This window comes from Hirundo rustica, chromosome 7, assembly GCF_015227805.2.
Source record: "Hirundo rustica isolate bHirRus1 chromosome 7, bHirRus1.pri.v3, whole genome shotgun sequence".
Lineage (NCBI taxonomy): Eukaryota > Metazoa > Chordata > Aves > Passeriformes > Hirundinidae > Hirundo > Hirundo rustica.
The window spans coordinates 6,308,975-6,329,436 of record NC_053456.1 but is presented as its reverse complement, the minus strand read 5'-3'; the positions used below and the strand labels follow the sequence as shown (position 1 = coordinate 6,329,436).

Here is a 20,462-nt window from a genome sequence, read left to right as displayed (position 1 = left end):
TCGTGCTCTGTCAGCGTGGTTTTGTCCAACTGAGGAACCGTTGGATTGTACCCACCCATCTTCCACTCTGAGAGTGCAGTTGCTGGTGGTGTCAGAGGACTTTGGGGTTTGTACTTGCAGGCCAGACCTTGCACCATCGGGCTGTGCTCACCTGAGCTGTCCCTGCAGTCCAGCCCTACCAGCTTTATTCCAGCACTTCTCACCTGACATGGGTGTGGTGCTTCCTGCTCGGTCACAGCTGCCTCTTGGGGGCTGGGATCGCGTGTTCTGACATCCTTAAAGCCACACAGGAAAGCCAGGAATCCACACCTGTCACAGGGGTGTTGGACAGGGCTCTTGTTTCTAGATGAGAAGCTTGAATATGATGGGTGGAGTTACACTTGTCTTATCTGTGGGGGAAAACCTCTCTTCTACAGTGGCCCCCAGCTCTCCTCAATATTGTTGGTGTTTAGTCCCAGCAACCGTTTCTTCTGTTTTCAAATCACTCTTATAAATAACTGAAATATGTGTGATGTATCTAATTAGTGAGCAGTAGCTCGATGTCCTGTATAATTGGGTTGAATTCCCTCTTGTGCACCCCAAATCTGGATCTGGGGTGTTTGCTCCCATATATTCTTTTGGCTTATGTACTGGCTTCAAAGCTTGCAAAATTTTGCAAAAGATGAATAATTGCCTGAGTATAGATTCTTTTGCCTCTTGACAGTGAGGACTCCACTGACAGTCCTGATGTGACTTTAAATTTGCACTACTTGATTTGAAGACACCTAAGCTGATTGAGGCTGGAATAATTGATAGGAGCTTGGAAAATCATCCAGTTTTTGAAATTTAGTAGCTTGGTGTACCAGAAGCTTTGTCAAGGATATGCAATGCAGTGCCAGCTTTCAGAGTGCAAGGAATGCTCTCAGAAGAGATGATGGAAAGGAAAACATATTTTGCACGTAACAGAAAAACTCAGTGTCTGTGTGGTTCCAGGTATGGAAACAGCAAAACTCAGAGTCTGAATGGTTCCAGGAATGGAAGCATTTGAACTGTCTTTGCTGCTCAAAATCTCAGTGAGCTTCCTTTAAAAAGCTGCTGGTGAGTTCAGTTAGTTTTCAGTGCAGCTATTTAAAATTCTGTTACATAGTGAAATGAGCTCCCCTTCTGCCGCTCCTCAGCTAAGCTGATGCAACATCCAAAATAGACACGTGGGACTTGAGGAAAATGAGAAAAAGCAGTTCTGCCTCTCCATGGTAGAGCTCTTTGCTGTAGGTGAGGTTTCTTTTTAGCGGTGTTATATGTCCTGCTAAGTTCAGGCACTTGATAGATATCTCCTGTGAACTAAGGCCGGGAGAGAGAGCTGCATTCATGGAGTTTTCCACTGGAGTTTCTATTCAGTTTCCTTTTTAAAGGAGGAAATATTGTCCATTAAGCAACATTTGAAATCGCATTACTGATGTTAATTTCTCCTCACAAATATTAGGCCTGTGCTCACTAAAACCAGTTCTGTTAAAAGCTTGTCTATTCACCAGTTTTAGTTCTCCTGGGAAACCAGTACTTAAATTAGGTGATGCCACTCTAAATGTTTCTATTCTTGTGCTGCTGGCACTGAGGGTTGAGTTAGTTTTAACTATGCAGTTAACAAATCATCAAAGGCTTTTGTTGATTCAAATGCTGTAGTAAAAGCCTGGTAATTTTTTTTTTTTAAGGAACAATTGTAATAGAAGAAGGGCTTTGGGAGAAAAAAAGCAAATTATTGCATAATAAGTCACTAAAATGGCTCTGGGAGGAGGAAAATCATATTAAGTTGTAGTAAAATACTAAATGAAAGGAAAAAAAAAAGATCACTAGCCCATCTTAAAATATACTTGTATAGGTCTCAAGATGAAAGAAAAAAAACGCGTGTCTTTTAAGCTGCTTATGGTAAGGTCATCATCTGTTATCTGTCCCCTGGGTAGAAGCAGTGCTTTCCTTTTTTTTGATATCATTTCTCCAGGAAGGTTTCAGGAATAGGAAGAAAATTTATAAAAATCATGTCATATTGCCAAGGAAATTAGGAAGCAAGAACTGGAAGTGTAGGAGCTGGCTGAGAGAATAAACTGCTTGGATGCCACGGATGATACTTGGTTGCTGTAGAAGTGCTCTGGTATCTACTGTTGATAAACCAAGCAGGGAAATCAAGGACAAGCCTGATGAAAGTGGGAGAGCGCCAAATCCGTCAGCCCAAAGCACCTGCTGTTCCTTTCACAGATCTGCCCGTGTCAGTGCTAACTGTCAAAGCTTTCTCTTGTACAGACTTGTGCATTAACAAACTTGTGCCTCTGAGTTAATAAACCCTTCTCTGTTGTGCCTGTCGCCAGCGGCCAGCGCAGTGCTTTGGACAGACGGCCAAAAGGTCCAAGGTACGGTAGCCCGGCGTGCTGGCATGCGAAGGGAGCCCTTCATGCTTGGTGCAGCTTCGTTACTTTGTGGAAAGTGCCTTGAGTTTTATTTTTTTGGCATTGTAGCTTTGTTTTATTCTGTTGGGTTTTTGTCTTGCCTAGTCGTCTGCTTTTTTGTGATTTGCCTTTATATTTCTGGTGGCTTTTGATTGTTACGGAGAGGAACACTTTCCCGACGTTTTATTTACTTTTCTTTAGATGTGCTCAATTGTGCTGGTAGTGCCTTCAAAAGCTGCAATTGCTTGGGGATTTTCATCCTAAAGGGAATTATTTATTCTGTTGAAAACATTAAAAATGCAGTTTTCAGCCATTTTATTTTTCATATAATGAATGGAAAAAAATGCTGGCTTATGGTATATTTATATTATCTTTTATAAGCCGTAGATTTTAATTTTACATACTTTCCTTTAGTCAAACACAAAGTTAAAGTTAGTTCGGAGCCTTGCTGTATGTGAAGAATATCTACCACCTCCCACAGCTGAAATATCACAGGACTTCCAGGTAAAAATCACCTTACTGAAGTTTCTGGAACAATTTCAAGTAACTTGTTGTTCAAAAGAAAATCTGTTCGGTATTCTTTAAATATGTGGACACCATGTGGTTTTAAATTTTTTTTTAAATACTGATCTAATAGAGGTGATAATATCAGGAGCAGAATTTGCTGCTTTGTTTTTCTGAGCTATACTAGTTGATATCTGTGGACAGAAAGAGGGGGTTTGTCAGTTCTTTTAACTTTTTACTCCAACAGTGCACTTGAAGAACTCTTAAACTGCTTAAGTGCTGTCTGCAATAAGTAAGTCAGAAACATTGGGATTACTATGGAGCCTAATTTATTGGCTTCATATATTTTGAAAATGGAAACAGTTGTGATTTCTGGTGTGGTAACTGAATTCCTGCATGTTAGTCCCAGTTGCTGGTAGCTCTGTAATACCTGCCTGAGGTATGTCCGAATTAATCTATTCAAATTATAGAACACACTTACGGCAGTTCCTACATGCTAAACAATATATATAAAATTGCTTTAGAAAATTTGAACAAAATCCAAGTTTCCTGACTTTACCTCAATACCAGTCTGTATTTTCAGAGTAAAACCCTACTGCTGGCTTTAGTTTGGTGCACGAGTGAGGGCCATCAAAATGCTGGTTTTGTTCATGCTTATCAAAGCAGAAATGGGCCTTTGCTGTTCTTGAAAAGCTTCTAAACTGTGCTTTTGTGAAACGTCTCACTTTGGTTAAGAAGGAAGCAGTAGAAAGCAGGGTGTGAAGGGATTTTGCTGGAGAGGTGGTAATTCAGTTCTGAGGAAAGATGGACATGAAGAGCTCATGTAGGTTTTTTTGTCAAGCTAATTAAAATTTTTGGAGATTGAAACAGTATCTAGGTTTGGGAGGGTGTTGTTCATTTGGGAAAATAAGAAAATAGTATTTTTGTAGGCTGTCACTAATATACCAGAATTTGAAGTGTTGACTAGAGGAATTCAGAAACTGAGCCTGCTACCATGATGAAAATCTAAGTCATAGTTTGAAATAGATTGCAGAGTAAAAGATTAAAAGCCAACAGAGGAACTATTGATGTTTACAGTGATTTACAGTCCTTTTGTAATGTTTCCTATAAGATAACAAAATAGACTGAGAGATCTGGTCAGGGTGAGTTGTTCAGTCTGAAGCAGAGGGGTTTACCTTTCTCAGTCACTGTAGCAAATGACAGAAAGACAGAAGCCTGATTCGTTGGACTGATCATCCATGGTATATTTCCAACAGAAGAGGCATTAGGATTTTCCCCTCCAGCACTGCACCAGAGCTTGTGTTGGATGGTTTGAAGTCAGACATTTATAAGGTGGCGTTTGTGGCCAAGCCCTCTGGGAATCTGTCCCTAGCCCTGTGCTGCCAGGTGGCTCTTGGAAGGAATCCTTGCAGCAGGAGGGATGTCAGGGCTGGTTCTGCAGAATGGACTGGATTGTGTGATAATTTAAGTTTGTACAAAAGGAATACCAGAAAGCAGACTGCTGTAAGAACAAAATTAGAGCTAGCTGTGAGTTTTCTTTGGAAGCAGTAATGTAGAAGAAATGGCTTATGAATCCCAATAGCTGTGCAGAGAAATGATTGCGAGAACAAATTTAGTTCTTCCCTGGAGGGTGGAGAAATGTGTTGGAGAGTTAGAAGTGGGAATGTGTTACATGTTCTGATGCTGAAGTGCACATCCTGTGGGGCACAGGTCTCCCATGACCTTCTGTAGCAACTCAGGCAATTTCCTCACCCATTTTGCCTCCTTTCCCAAGCTATCTTGGGAGGGCATGGAAGAGCTCTTCAGTCAGCTGCTGCAGTTGGGACTAATATGCCTCCAGCCCCGTACTCTGAAGCATTCATAGTGCTTGGGATGTGTGGGAGGTACAGAGAAGGAAGAGCCTGCCTTGCACATGTGTCCCTGGCAGCAGGAGAATCATCTCTGATGCTTCCCCTTCCTGAAGAGCCACTGCTCTGTTGTATCTGTGACTGCAACTAAAAAGTGGCTCCCAGTTTAGTGTTAATACAGATTTTAAGACACAGGAAGAATCACAATTCTCAATTATTAGCCTTGATAGGATGAAAGATATATGTACTTAACTAGGGAGTGGTGTGAGTTAGGGAATAACCCCATGGTCTTGTCTGTGACTGTTCATCAGTCACCCCTTCACCAGCAGCTGCAGCAGGGTGAAATTCCTGACACAGGTTGGTGCAGGAGGCACTCAGCAAGGCACCACTGCCTGCTTCTCCTCAGAAGTCTGTGATGGAAGAGGGTGACAGACCAAAGAAATTGTCTCAAGCGGATCCATTGATTTTCTGAACTATGTTTCTATTTTCTATTGCAGCATGAAGCAAGATGCTGCTTCTTCCTGAGAAACCTAGATAAGAACCTTGCATATTTTTAATCCTTGTTAAAAAGCACTGGCAGCCCTTTACTGAAAGGTGCTGTGAAAGCGTGAGCTTACAATTGTATTGAGAGGAAGAACATAACTGCGATATGTTTGATCTTTTATCTTTGTAACACTAACTCTATATTCTCTTGCCATCATTTGTTTAAACATCAGGTTGTTCTGACTCTATGTTCCGATACAATGTACAAGCACTAGCAAAGGGTGATCCGGTTCAGCCCTTTTTAAGGAAGAGCTGTTTTCATATGAATGACAGTTGTTATTATGTGTAACAAGTAAATAAACCTTCAAAAGGTTGAGCTTTGCAAGCAGAGTAAAATAACCCAGTGGAGAGGGAGTGGGAGGAGAAGGCAAGGGGCCGTAATGTTAGTTTCTATTGACTTGTGTTGGTTTTTCTGGTAAAAAGCCCAGCCTCAGCATATAGGCCTTTGAGAAATATTCTTACCTTTTTTCCAAATGTGTTAAGCTGGCAGGATTTATCAGGTTTTGATGATTTGGAGAATTTTCCTGCCTGGCTTTTTCTTGTTTAATCAAAATTTGGTGACAGTTTCCTCTTCTGCAATAAGGATTTGGGATGGGTGATCAGAGTTAGCACAAGGAGTGTGTTCAGTCCAAATACCAGCAGAGACCTGCTGCAAACAGGGTGGGATTGAGAGAGTTTTACAGGGAAAGAGAAGTTAAAAGATTTCTCGGCAGCTTTCCAGTCAAGTAGGTCATATTTAATTAGATGCTACAGTTTTTATAGCATGAAATCACAAGAAAGTGCCCTTTGGTACCCAGTTCTGGTGTATCACACTTTGAAGTAGAGCTGGTGGTAGTAGCAGAACTGCCTGTTCAGATGGTGATTCCTTTTTTTAGCTCTTGTTGGGGAAGGAAGTATGAAAATGATTACTTGCTGAGATCCTTTGACTAAACTATTGCTGTATGCATTACTTGGAATGAGTTTAGAAGCTGCAGTCACTTTTTTAGTGAAGACTATGAAAATTTCTGACTACATCAGACTATGAAAATTTCCTTAACTTACTGATGGTTTTGAGTGTTATGGTAACATGGAGGACAACACATTGGCAAATCCAAGTCAAGAATCATTTCTTAATAGGACAGAAACATTTCTTTCTCAAATAAAGGTTACACAGCTTCTCGGTGAATGGTGAGTGTCATGCATTTTGTAGTGACAAATAAATTGTCATTTGAATTACACACCGGTTTATGAGGCAAGGAATACAAAAACTTGTTCTGGACTCCTTAAGGCTTGTAGCCAAGTGAATTCTCAAGACTAGGAAAGAATCAGATGAGAGAGTTCCTTGGTGGTGACTGGGGATGGTATTTACCAGATGTGGTTATAGATCCTGCCCAAAGCTGGGAAGTCTTCGTTCACACTGAGATGCTGTTTAATGAGTGCTCATGTGTAGGAAGTTTAATTGGAACATTTAGTGTGGGGAAAAGTCATAAATGAAAGGGAGAGCTGGTAAAAGTCTCAGTGACCCTTTTCCCCTTATTTGAAAAGGTTGTTTCCCCAAAGCTGCAGATGGGAGCTGGTGTTGGACAAAGCCTGGGTGGTGCAGGGCTCCCACCGTGCTGGCACAGGCAGGAGTGGCTCCAGCCCGGTGGGTCCTGGCTAAATTTAACTCTGGCTGCGTTCCACGCCTGAGATCAAGGCTGTGCAATGACACAAGAGCAGAGCTTAGAGGAAGAGCCTGGGTGTGGGGAAGAGCAGGTCTGAGGGAAGAGTGAGCACTTGTGTGGGACAGGATGAGGGTGCAGGGCAGAAGAGGGACAGGCGAGAGCGCATGAGGGGCAGTTCCCTGGATTGGGAAGGATGAGATGCTCTCAGGAGTGTGGAGGTGACAGCATGGACTCAGTTGGCTTTGGGGGAGCAGAACTGGCATTTGAGGCAGGTCAGAGATGCCAGGGGAGTCTGGCTCTGCCAGGACTTGGCCGCTGCTCCCGTGGGAGTCCCTCAGGCATGGTGACTCCATTGCTCCCAAACTCCTGGGCTCTGGCTGTCTGAGATGTGTCAGTCCTCCACTGACAACCTCCTGACACAGTCAAGGGCCATGAAGAACAAGCTACAGTCCTGCACTGCTCAGGGAATTTAGGGAGCCATTAAGTCACTAACTTCAGAGGGAAACTTTTTGCTGTATTTGAGTAATAGGTTTTATAATAGCTCACCTACTGGTATAAAACCTCGGATTTTGATGTGACTGCGCACAAAGCTGCTCTCTCAAATTATGTAGGAAGTTATGAAACTAAGCCTTGATGACAGGTCTGCAAACTTTGCCTTGATATATTGTACTGTAAATATTTCCTCTTTTTTTGTGGATCTGGAAAAGCTGGTCTGTCTTAGAAATTATTGTTTTGTTTTTTCTTGGTATGAACCAAATCAAAACTTGAAAGGAGCTTTTACAGTAAAGAACTGTGAAGAATGGGGAGGAAATAAAGCACTGTAGATGAGATGTGACTTAAAAATATAGACAGTATAAAATTCATACATCTGAAAAACGGGAATATTTTCTTACATGGATGGAGTATGATACTTTGGATTCATCTTGCAATAGCATTCAGCGCCTGGAAGTGTGTGTAAATTCTAAAATGTCTGTGGTCCTTTCTATGCCTTCTCTCTACTTTCTGATTTACTGATAAATAATTTGTTGTGTGGTCACATGGACTACTTGTGGGATCAGAAAGAATATGTAAAGAATTTTTTGTTGTTGTTGCTTCATTATTTTGCAGGTAAAATAGTACAGAACAGTTTTCCTGCAGGTATTCTTTGAAATAATTTCCTTGGTGACTGATTTTTACTTTCTGACAGGAGAAAATTCAGATCCAGTTGTCACAGTCTTTTGAAAAAGAAGAAAAACCTGCAAAGGATGAATCAGAAAAGGAAAAATCCAGTGATAAACTGTCCAGAAAAATGTTATCAAGAGGTTTGCTATGTCTCCTTGTGCTTTTCAATATACTGTGTAGATAAAAAACATATGAAAATACAGTTCTGCTTCCAGGTCTTCATTGCATAAACATTGCTTTTTTTTTTTTTTTTGCAAATGAAGCAAATAGATCAGACACCTTTGAGCTGGAATAGGAATTGGTCCTCGAGGAAAGAGGGCTTTAGACTTCATCAAACACTCCAGCAAGTGCTTTTCCTTTCTCTCCTTCTGACTGTGCAGTGCAGCATAAAACCCCAGCTGTGTTGTCTCAGTTGTGCCCAAGCATTCTTTATGCTGACTTTGAGTCACTGGAAGCTCCTGTCTTGTTCCTGGGCTTTGTTGTTACAGGACTCATGAAACTGAAGTGAGAGTGGCACAGCTGCCTTTGTGCTTCTTCTGATCTTCATTCAACAGGCATCGATATTCTCCTTTGTTTATTTTACTTTTCATAGTATCTGGAATTTTTTCAGTAAAGTTTTGGAGTAAGGCTGGAACTACCTAAATGAAAAGGACAAGTACTGTGTTTTCACTTCAATATTCCTGCATTCTGGATTAAAGTTACAGTCCACATGCTGCAAATCTTAGGGTTTTAATCTGAAAGAGAACTGTGAAATCAATGACATAAACCAGCTTTTGTCCATGCTGCCTAATGCCTCCTACAGGTAGAAGACTTTATGCATTTAAGGTGGCAAATCATTTTTCAGCTCTTGCTTTAAATACCCAGAGTGTTTACCCAGATATCTTCGATCAGACAGAGTATAGGAAATACCTTGAGAGCTGGAATTCTTTTTGAGACAAGTGGCACTTGTCCACCTCGTGTCGCACAATTCCATTCCTCGTGTGGAATTTCAGTACAGCTTGTCCCACCTCCCAGCCAGGTGTTAGTGAAACAGAAAGCACTGAGATGGAGAATTTAACCTGCATTTCTAAATCTCACTCTTTGAAATGATGCCTTAAACACCACCCCCAATAGCCAACAGGTAATGATGGGGGGTTGAGAGCAAAGTGACAAAGTGCCTGTGGTAGAGGTGGTTGTTCTCAATTCAGCCACTCTCTCCTCTGAAGGTTAATTACTTCCCAGTATAGGATGTGCCAAAATAGAAAATTAGGAATTTTAGCGTCAGTTCTGGTAATTATAACTAAATCATTGCTCACTTGCAAATTAGAAAAATTGAAGTAAATAATTATTGAATCTTGCTGTTTTTACCAGGGATAGCCTTTTTTTGCCTTCTCCTCTTCAGAATCACAAGTAATTCCAAACCATAAATGCTCAGACTTGCTTGGTTCTCCAGGCAGCTGGAAGAGCTGGGACCTGGGCATGAGTTTGAGTTGTGCCCAACTAAGTCAAGACTAGCTTAACACATAAGTAGTTCTTGGAAGACACCTAGTTTTAAAAATAACGTGCCAACACCTGTTGGTTTGAATCCTAGTCTGAAGGTGCTCGTGTAAGGAAGGGAAGATTTGGGGTTAAATCATTCCTTTCAGGGACAGATTTTAGTATGTAACTGAATACTTTCTTTCACTGAAACCAGAAAGGAGGGGGAAGGTTGAGACTTCTTTTTGAAAGCATCTAAACATGATGTTGTACAAAAAAAGCCCAACACAACAAGGATTTTTAGTAATGCAAAGCACCACCTTGTGAAGGTTAAACTTAAAAAATTTCTTTGGGCAACATCTAATAGTTGAGTAGATGGGCTGCTGCTGCTCCCCAGGTGTGTCTGCACACTGCAGTGTGAGATAGTGAGAAACTGTGGCAGGCTGATGGGAATCAGGTCTCACAAGGTGATACCGGCTTCACAAAATACAGCCAGTGGTTAATAGTGGTGTTACTGAAACTTCTGCTTCTGTATTACCCTTGAATTAGGGGATAGTGGGGGGGTGTTGGGTTTTCTGTTTTGTTTTTGACTTGTGGGCCTTTTTCCTGGAAACTGGAAGATTTCATTTTGCCAGTAATGTACTTAATGGTTATATAGTATTGATCCATATACAGTATATCCAGCAATAATTGGAAAACAGCTTCTTCTTCTTCTCAGAGTGTAATTTTGCTCTCTTCTCCCTCACCCTTAGATTCCAGCCAGGAGTATACAGATTCCACTGGTATAGATCTTCATGAATTTTTAGTAAATACATTAAAAAACAATCCCAGGTAAGAATCAGTAATGTCAGCTTCCTTTGTTTTTCTTTCTTCTTGTTGCCTGAACTGGCACACTACCTGTTTTTTGTTTGTGGTTTTATTTTCCCCCCCTCTTAAATGTCTAACTCTCCATGTCAGTTATTTAGGGTGAGATTCTGTTGCACAGACTGTCTAAAATACCACTGTAATTGGTTTGTTTTTTGAGCAGGGGTTCAGGACACTGAAGTGGTTTAAATGCTTTTAATGCTTAATGTGCAAATGATGTGTTCAGTCTATGTGCAGTTCTCTCCCTGAATGGGCTTCAGTACATTGTGTCTAAGCCTTGTACTGTCTTAGCACCTGCTTGTTAGAGACCAAACTCCCTTCTCTGACTCTAATCTGTCTTGCACTGAATTCATAGATAAAGGCATTTTTTTAAGCTGTACCATATAACTGTAGTTAGAGATTTTCATTCTGCACATCAGAAACCAAATCTGACCTAATCCAAGTCCATCGTTTGTTAGCAACACAGCTGACCTGGTTCTGTTGCTCTGAGGTTTGCAGTCTGTCCTTGTCTTGTTTGTTCTTTTCTTCGCTGGGGCTTTGTGGCTGTAATACAATGCAAGAAATTAACTGGTTGCGTTTGTGCTCTGCCACAAAAGCTGTTTCACTGCTATTTGTTACTCATTCATATTATAGGTAGGACCTCCCATGTGATAATTTATTTGGATTCCATTTTATTCAGAAAAAATGTGACATGAGCCATGATATGGCCAAAGCCATAATCTGTAGAATAAAATTAGAAAGCACGGACCTCTGTGAGACCCTTAGGTGGTTCCTGTTTGAAGCCATGAAGCATCCCAGTGGAAGTAAGGAATTGTAGGTGAAGATCTCCATGGGTTTCCATGCACAGTGACTGGGAAGCTTAGTTACTGTGCGTGGATTATGAACTGTGCATCATAGGATTTCATTGCATCTCAATCGTTTATTAGAACCCTTGCCAGCAGTTTCAAGAACAGTGTTCCTTTCTGCTACCTGGAGTTTTATCTTTTTTGTATTTCTAAGATGCCAACACATTGCCACACGTGCCAGCTTTAAGCCCTTGGTTGTTGGTGGTGTGCCCCATCACCTTCTCAGTGATGCCCTGATGTGCTTCACAGTCCAAGGGCCAGCTGAGGCCTCTGCACATCTCCTGCCCACACCAACCAACAAGGAACAACCTCAGCTCTGCTTTTCCTCCTGGAGCCTGTCTTCTCCATGACTGCACTTCCTGCTGAGCCTCCTGGGCAGGGACTTCTTAGGGCATCTGTGTGCTCTGATATCTGAGAGCAAAACAGCATGTTTCGCTAGGCAGGTTGTATACAAAATAGCAAAAAAAGAATACTTTGTCCTACAAATTCTGCATTTGACACCTGCTGGTCCTATTTCCAGTCCGCCGTCATCCTTTGATCACAGCTCTGATCTGTGTATTCTTAAGATGAATACAACTGCAGTTATTGGAGTGTCTCATATGTGAGTTGCTGTGTTTTTATTTTCAGGGACAGAATGATGCTGCTGAAATTAGAACAGGAAATTTTAGATTTCATTGGTAATAATGAGTAAGTACTGTACTCTCATAGGAAAAAAGAATTCAAGAGTGTTCCTGTTTATTTAATAAAGCTACTATTCCTTTCTTCCAGAGTACCAAGAAAAAAGTTTCCCCCAATGACATCTTACCATAGAATGCTGTTGCACAGGGTAGCTGCTTACTTTGGATTAGAGCACAACGTGGACCAGAGTGGGAAGTCAGTCATAGTAAATAAAACTAGCAATACAAGAATGTAAGTGCCAAAGCCTTGAAAAAGCCTTTTGCTGCGTAGCTCTAACGCCTGGGATCTGTGAGGCAGTGATGCTGTAGCAGGTGAGGTCTGTCTCCTCACTGGGGGCAGGCATCAAGGAGAGTTAGCTGAGAGCTCTTTACTGTTCCTCTTCTTGCTGTGTAATGTGACCTGTTTCATGTTTGAATTCTTTTGGGGAAAGAAGGATGTTATCTCTCTAAGTTAAGAATTTTTGTTGCTTTTCTGGCAGAGATGCATTGCTAACTGTGTTTCTGTGAATTATGACTTTATAGCAACTGTTTATTTGTTCAAAGATTTATACCAGTAAAGTGTACAAAGTGCATTCTTTGTTTCTTTTGGATAGCAGAGCTAGCTCTTATCTTAGAATGGGGTAATTTCTGATTCAGTGTAGGGAGGGCACTTGTACAGCTTTGTATTGTAAAATTTTACTGAGAAAATTCAGCTGTTGAAGTTCTTCTGCTGGAACAATGTTGCTTACAGATCTCTCGTGGCCATACAAATAAACATACAAATAGCAGGGAAGACAGACATCAGTGGAAATATCAACCAGGTTAACAAGCCATGGTGTGCTGCTTTACTGTCAGGGCTGGGGAGTGTCTGGAGAAACCCCCAGGAAAATCCATATTGTAGAGGAGGTAGCACTGGGGCCACAGCAGCTCTGAAACCTGGGGGGAATTGAGGTTTTCATTCAAGGGACCCAGCTGTTCTCTCCTTCCTCTGCACTTGCTCTATCTCCTCATTCTCTCTCAAAAAGACAAAGGTCTAATGTGTTGACATATTTATGCCACCTAGTTTCTAGTTTTAACTTCAAGCATTTGCCTGGCACCGTTTTTTATCGGTCTTGAACAGGAAAACAGGAGTTTACAGCGCCTGCATCCTAATCTCAGTCTCTAGGTACACTCTTTATAGCTTTGGGAGAAAAAAATCTAATTATCCACCCTATTTTAGAGTCAGTAGGACTAAAATGATACGCCACACTGAAATTTCACTTAAGTAAATAGTTTCTCCTCAGAAGTTTTAGAAATATATATAGAGCCTAAGTATATGTTGAATACTTGTATTATTTATGTATGTGTTTTTTGCTTTGGCAGTACAATCTATATCTAAATTGACCTAGAAAGCCAAACATTTCAAATCTGTTGCCTTTGCATCTACCAGCACCTCTAGACTGAAGCTTCAGTCTAGCACTTCAACTGTGGAATAAGAACTAATAAAAGATTATTTCATTTTTATGCTTTTAAAAATTTTAGACCGTATTTAAATAGCTTGTGGCCTCTGGAAGCCCCTGTAGGTGTAGTTACTAATTAGCAGGCATTTCATCTAACCTGCAGACGTAAAGATTCTTGATGTTTTTAATATTCTTATTTTAAATCGCTTTGGATATAAAATAAGAATTTCGAAAGCAAACCTTGGAGATCTGCTCCATGTGGAATAAAGCCAAACTTACCTTTTCCTCATAGGCAGGTTCGCGGCTCCCTCGCCGAGCAGGGATGTTACTGACATCAACCACCCAGTGCACACTGGCACGTCTCAGTGGAGTGGGAGTTGGTGATGGCAGGGCAGTAAATTCAGAGACCTTTAAAAGAAAGAGGTAAGACAGTCTAAAGGTTCTCTGAAATGCCTGCTAATTATCTTTGGGCATCCAGGACCCAATAGGCAGGGCTGGCTGTTCCATAGAAAAAGCTCCCCTGACTCCATCCAGAAGTCCTAGGTAATGATAAATAACAGAAATAGAGAAGAGCATAGATTTATTCTGTCCTTTCTTAGACAAATATTTCCTGGTTGTCTGAGCTCTTCTCTTACGATAGCAGTAGTTTTATTACTCAGCTACTTGGTATCTCTCTTTAATAACAAGGATTTGCAAAATGCCACTTCCTTTCACAAAGTAGATGAAATACCAAAGCAATATTTATAATCTGTTGCTTCACTCTCTCTGTATGACTGTGTGAAGCTCTTGCTTGCCTGCATTGTACTGTTCTTCTCTTAATCGTTTCTACTTAATTTTGTTTTAGAAGTTTCTAAGTTTCAGTGCTTTCTCCTCTACCTTCTTTCTTCTGTTTTCCCTTGAAATGAACTCTGAGGTATTGCGGCTCTAGCGGCAGACACCTGTCTTCGCTTCCATGCATGCCCAGTATCCATTGCATGGCACCAGTTGGGATTCAAAAGCACTTCTGATTCCCCAAGGGCATGTGGTTTGCTTCCCACCTTAATTGGGAGTTGCAGCAAAAGCTTTGAAGGAGGAAGAGGTTTTTAGAAGCAGGTTTGTTATGCCTCAGGACAGGACCTGTCAGGGGTGCACCTCATCTTTTCCGTTGCCCAGACAGCCAAAATCTATTATTTCAGTTAGAATATTAAGTATATTTTAAATGACTCTTGAATATATTTCAGTTTGTTCCACTGTGTGTACAGCACGTGTACAAAATCATAAATGTTTTCTTTGTAACAACTTTTCTCAGACCTGACCAAAAGTTTTGTGAGCATATAAAGGATGAGAAGAGCGATGACTTCCAGAAGCGGTACATCCTTAAGAGAGATAACTCTAGTTTAGACAAAGATGACAACCAGGTAAAGCACACGTGGCTTATTGCTTCCACTTGCTGTGTTGGTGCATTCTTACTGTTTTCCTGTGTAAATTGACACTGTACCACTTAATTTAGATGAGAATACGATTAAAAGATGACAGAAGAAGTAAATCCATAGAAGAACGTGAAGAAGAATATCAGAGAGCTAGAGAAAGGATATTTGCACAAGATGTATGTATCAAAACCAAGCTGGCACTGTTTTCTATGAACCCTTCACACACATACACGCACAGGTGACTTTCCAGGAAACTTGCAGTTTCTGAATGACACTGAGCAGATAAGAGAGTGTGGCCTGAGTGAGTTTTAAATGATATGGCAGTTACTGAGAAATCTTCTGTTTTCCCTTATCGCTGCTGTATGAAACTCAAACAACCCAGGAATTACTGAGGAGTGTTCTCTAGCATTACCTAGTGCAATGCATTTTCCCCCTTGCATTGTTTCACCCCTCATTGCAATTTAAGTTACAGAGTTTCGGTTCTTCAATCATTTCAGTTGATCAGAGCAGTAATTAAAAGAAGAAAAAACCCCAAGCAGATTAAAAACCAAAAAACACTCTTTTCTTGCTTGTATCTATAGCAACCACATTATGAGTATTCACAGTAACATGATTTCAGGTCCCACATGTGAAATTCCTGTCAGGAATCTCAGAGTCTCATCTCCTGACTAAAGATAACCCTGCAGGACAAAAATGTAGGCTACAATTCAATTGCAAGTAGTGATTATATTGAGTAAAGCAAACAAATATGTCTTTAAAAACGTGTGTTACTTTTAATAATCCACTTCTAATACTTATCTATAACTCTTGCATATCCAAAACCAGATTCTGAAGAGAGTAATAAGCTCTTGAGAGGCTAATTTTTTTTTTTTTTTGTTCACCTTAGTTACAAACAAGAAGAATGGACTTTTGGATATTAAATTACATTTTCCTTTTTTATCTTAATTTACCATGTATTACACCCTTAGAAGCTTTGTGCCAGATGTTGGGAGTCACAGTCAAGGACAGCATAACTGGAGTAAGGAGCAGCCTTTTTGGTTCTGTTCTGTGTGCTCTGTAGCATACCCAGCCCGGTGCCCAGGGCACTGAGCAGTTACTGCAGCAGCAGGGGCCTCTCCCCCTCCACCCTTCCCAGCAGAAGACAAGGCAGCTCAGGTGCTGTGACAGCCCTGGGAGTCACACACCAGCTGCAAGTGACAGAAGGCACCAAAAGCCCCAGGGAAGAACTGTAACTTCAGACAAAGTCTGATAGGAACCAACTGAGCAGCATTGTAACTACTCTCATGCTGACTTTGATTTCCTGCTCATGGGCCTTTTTATATTGTCTTGTTTCTTCATGGAAGTTATTCTCCAAGAGGTAAAGTTTTTCAGGCAGCTTAATATAAAGAGGGTGCTGTAGGAGTCTGTGTAATGAGGACTCCAGATTGCTGTGTGTTTTGTAGTCTGGGTTCTAGATGCCATTCGTATTAATTTCTGCACTTCTTTGCCCCTCAGTCCCTGTGTTCCCAAGAGAATTATTTCACTGATAAAAGGTAAGAGAATTTGCTGTTTAATTCTGTTTTGTCTTCCTATTTTCTTAATAAATATTAAGCTGTCTTATTAAAATGTCAACAGAATCCAGGAGGAAGAAACTAATAGTACACAACAAAGACGACAGATACTTAGGTATTTGATGCTTTCTTTTAAAAAACAAACCTAAATTCTTCGGCATGCATTTATCTTTTCTTTCTTGTTCTTTTGTTTACTTTCTTTTCCCTTATTTTGCAAGCGGCGCTCGCGCTAAGTCGCGTTTGTAACTTGCAGGATCAATAAGGAGGCATCGGGGCGATCGGCCAACAGCCACCAGAGCAGCACGGAGACCGAGCTGCGGTACTGCGAGCCGCGGCCCTGGAGCAGCACCGACTCCGACAGCTCCCTGCGCAACCTGAAACCCGCCGTCACCAAGGCCAGCAGCTTCAGCGGCATCTCGGTGCTGAGCCGCGGGGACAGCTCCGGCAGCAGCAAGAGCACGGGCAGGCTGTCCAAGACAGGTAGGGCAGCCCGGGGCAGGCTCTGCGCGCTGAGCCGCGTGCGCGGGGCCGGGGACGCTCCGTGCCTCCCGTTCCCGGGGTACCGAGCATCGCGCGCCCGGCCCCAGAGCCGCAACCTGAGCACTTGTGGCTTTGGAAGGAGAATTGGCAAGTGCGTTGCAGATGGCTTGAAGTTCGGTGCCTTTCATCTCGTGCAAAGGGTTTGAAAATGGTTTTTATCAGAAGTACTTTTGTATAAAATACTGGGAGTTCAGCTTTTTGGTTCTAATGGGGCAAAGCTGCGTTGCATGGACTTAGGAAATTGTGCACTGCTATGCTAGCTGAGATACAACAGCATTAGAGCCTACGAATTGGTAGTTATTTTTATTGTGTTCTCTTTCTTTTGATACATTGAAATGAATGTGGCCGAAATGCCTACTTAATTTTTAGATGCTGAGAAATGAGGTCAGTGAAACAAAGTGTACTGTTTAAGATTTAAAAATATTGGGAAAAATATTCATAAGAGTCAGGGTTTCAAAGGGTGTTGACTTCTAATTAATGTGAAAACAAAATCTCATAAAATATGGGAATTAATCTTCTGTGGGTCAAAAATGAAATTTAGTGAATATTTGTATTTCAAATGCCAACATGATTTGATCCAGTTGCTAATCCGTGGAGAGTTCTGAGGCTTGTGACACATGGGTGGGTTACTGGTGGGCTGCTTCAGAATTTGAAGTAGTACTGTTAAAAAGCAGAATATAATTGCTTGCCTTATTAATATTGGCTTTGATCTTATTTATAAAGCTGGTCTCTAATGAGGATCTATTGTCAAATTTTTTGCTTTTCCTTAGATCACCACTACCTTTTAGGTAAATGGCCACACTGCTCTATCTTAATGCAGTAAAACAGTAACAAATTTTGTTTGTCCATTGTATACTTTTATTAAAAAAAAAAACCCAAAACATTTCAAGGTACTTCTGCTCTAAAACTGTGCCATCATTCAGAGTTACTCCATTTAGCAGTGTAGTGATGCTATTTGACAGCTTGAAAAGAAACTGCAACCTGACAATAAAAATATTAGAAATCTTTTTTGGCTAAATTTCAACAACATAAATGCATTCTTAAAATTTTTGCTAGAAATATTATTTTGGCATTCTGAGAGTTTGGGACATTCCAGGTTTGGAATGGCCACCTTGATGGTTGTTTCTTCATACAGTTCCAGGTTGTGGTGATTTGGCACACGTTGAGCTAGAGTTTGTTCACATTGTCCAGGGCTGTAATTGGTTATAATGGCTTCAGCCTCACTTCTCTGCATAATCTAGAAGTGAATACATCTGGAAACGAATCCAAGGAACTCTGCTCAGGCAGTGATGGCTTTATAGAGCTGGGATGTGTTGTCTCACCCAATTTACAATTAATAGCTTTGATTTCACTTCATTCACCAATAAAAAAGGCTAGCGCTTCAAGCCATGCTCTCTTTGTAAGCACAAGTAGAAGGGTTAGAATGAGCTACTTTTATGGAGGACTGCAAAGTATCTTCAAGCAGTACATAAATTCCATCAGAGTGCTTTTTCTTCTAGATTGTATAGAGGCTGCTAATGAGGAGTTTGTAAATTTAAACAACTATATTCTGTTTCCAAGTACTGCAAGTATCATACACTTTTTATTAAGGCTTTGCTAAACCGTGTACCTAAAGCTCCAGGTGTAGAGTGACCTGGGAACAGCAGTTCCACAGACCTCTCCACACTGGACTTTTGCAGTGGTTCTTTTAGCTGCATGCCTTGGCTTTCAGGAAGCTCAGGGTCTGGTTCTCCACTGCCTTGCAATGTTTATAGTAATTCATATCTGTAAAGTGATTACTGATTTCAATTGGCTGTTTCATACTCCTTTGAAATTTGGATTGTTGCATAAAGCCAGGCTAAAGCAACCATATTACCCTCATTTTTTCTTGCTATATTCTTGATTTCTGCCTGCAAATTGTCAGAGAAGGAAACAAACAGCGTTGAGGGTTTTAGTGTAGTGCAAATTGTCCAGCAGGTGAGTCAGAGAAGATCTGACCCCCAGCAGTGGAAGAAACTTGTCCTTGCTTGCAATGCAAGCTGTGTGGGCAGGGCATGAGGCTTTAGCCAGGGAACCCACAGCAACATCGGGGCCCTGCAGCTGCATTCCCTGCACAGCTGCAGGAGCTGAGGCCGAGAGTTCACAGCGCCAGTGCATCCAGTCCACCAGTTTGGAGTAATGACCAATCACTTCCATCAGTTCTGGAGGTACAGATACACATTTTCTGACCAGAAAACCAGAGCTAGATATGAAAGCCTCACTTTGCAGTGCAAAGCAGTGCTGAGCTGACCCTTGGTTCACGGAAGGGGCCCTGTAATGGTATTCCAGGGGAGGTGGAGGGGGAGTCCATTGACAAGGCTGCTGTTGAATAACATGCTTAATGCTGAGCTTTAAGGGTGAGCACTTACAAGTGTATCTTTTAAAGTGAGCATGATGTCACTGTCTCCAGGTAAAACCCATTTCTCGTTACTCCTTTCCTAGGTTCAGAGTCTTCTAGTAGTGTAGGGTCCTCCACGGGTTCTCTCTCTCACAGCCAGCAGCCTCTTCCAGTGCCAGCTCTAAGCCAGCCCTCTCCTGGCACGCCTGCCGTGTACCCAACTGGCAGCCCTAGTAACTCTCTTTCCTTTGATGGTGGCATGAGCGGGCAAGTGGCACCTGCTGCTAGCAGTAGCTTCTTTCTGCTTCCCTTGGAAGCAGCGGGCATCCCGCCTGGCAGCGTGCTGGTCAACCCTCAAACAGGTTGGTACACGCTTGGGACTGTCTCTGTTACACTGGGGAACGTGGTAAAAAGTGCACGAGTGTTTGTGTAAGACTTCATGCCAGTGTTGTCCTTTGTCCTTTATTTTTCTCTTTATTTTTTAATGTGGTTGTGTTCGTTCGGTGCACTTAAATAAACAAGGAAGCATGACTGGAGGATCAAAGGAATGAGTAAACTCACATGATTTTCTCTGGAAGTTTTAACTTACGTGTAAAATTCTAATGAGTGACGTGCACAAAATATGAAAATCACATGATTTACTGTCCAGAACACAGAATAACTTAATTGTTTCAGCTTTTTTCAGGAGAGGAGAATGTCTTTTCAAGTGCCGCTATAAAACGGTTTCAGTGAGGCAAGAGAGCCTGAGAAAGGATTTATATTGACTTGAAAGAATTTATCATCCTTCCTTTTTTTTGATGCAACATAGTGACATCTCTGTGCTCAAGGCTGAATTAATGCAAGTGAAAGAAACACAGGATGAAATGCTATTTGTAAACTTCTCCTTGTCGCTTCAAAACAGGATTGAATCAGTGTTGGTGTAATTGGCCAATACTGGTATTTTTTAGTAAGTAGTAGGAAATTGATACTTCATGATGTGGGTGCAAGGAGATCTCTAATAACTTGTGTGGATTAAAATGAATTAGCATTCTCTGGCCAAGTTTTTACTTGTAGAAATTAGGAAATACTGAAAATTTTAATTTACCTTTTATGTGAAAGATCATAATTTTAGATTAAAATTATACATTTTAATTTTAGTGTAATGATTTGTTTTCATTGTAGAAAAGAAAATTCTTCAGGATATATTTACCATTGTTCTATAGATCAGCTTGATTATGCTTGAATATGACTGCA

The 20,462-nt window shown here is 41.2% G+C and overlaps 1 protein-coding gene across 6 annotated transcripts in view; it reads left to right on the top strand.

The window, feature by feature from the left end:
- R3HDM1 (R3H domain containing 1) overlaps nt 1-20,462 on the top strand; it is a 78,843-nt gene that overhangs the window by 34,174 nt on the left and 24,207 nt on the right. For 4 of the 6 annotated variants that reach the window (XM_040070425.1, XM_040070428.2, XM_040070426.2 and 1 more), the window contains exons 4-15: nt 2,340-2,381; nt 2,832-2,921; nt 8,141-8,255; nt 10,323-10,401; nt 11,907-11,966; nt 12,048-12,188; nt 14,663-14,771; nt 14,864-14,959; nt 16,278-16,315; nt 16,398-16,448; nt 16,587-16,813; nt 19,334-19,591. In XM_040070425.1, the coding sequence (XP_039926359.1) occupies nt 2,340-2,381; nt 2,832-2,921; nt 8,141-8,255; nt 10,323-10,401; nt 11,907-11,966; nt 12,048-12,188; nt 14,663-14,771; nt 14,864-14,959; nt 16,278-16,315; nt 16,398-16,448; nt 16,587-16,813; nt 19,334-19,591 (1,306 nt within the window). The remainder of the gene's footprint in view (nt 1-2,339; nt 2,382-2,831; nt 2,922-8,140; nt 8,256-10,322; nt 10,402-11,906; nt 11,967-12,047; nt 12,189-14,662; nt 14,772-14,863; nt 14,960-16,277; nt 16,316-16,397; nt 16,449-16,586; nt 16,814-19,333; nt 19,592-20,462) is intronic. The other 2 variants (XM_058421420.1, XM_058421422.1) reach the window with 2 other exon arrangements.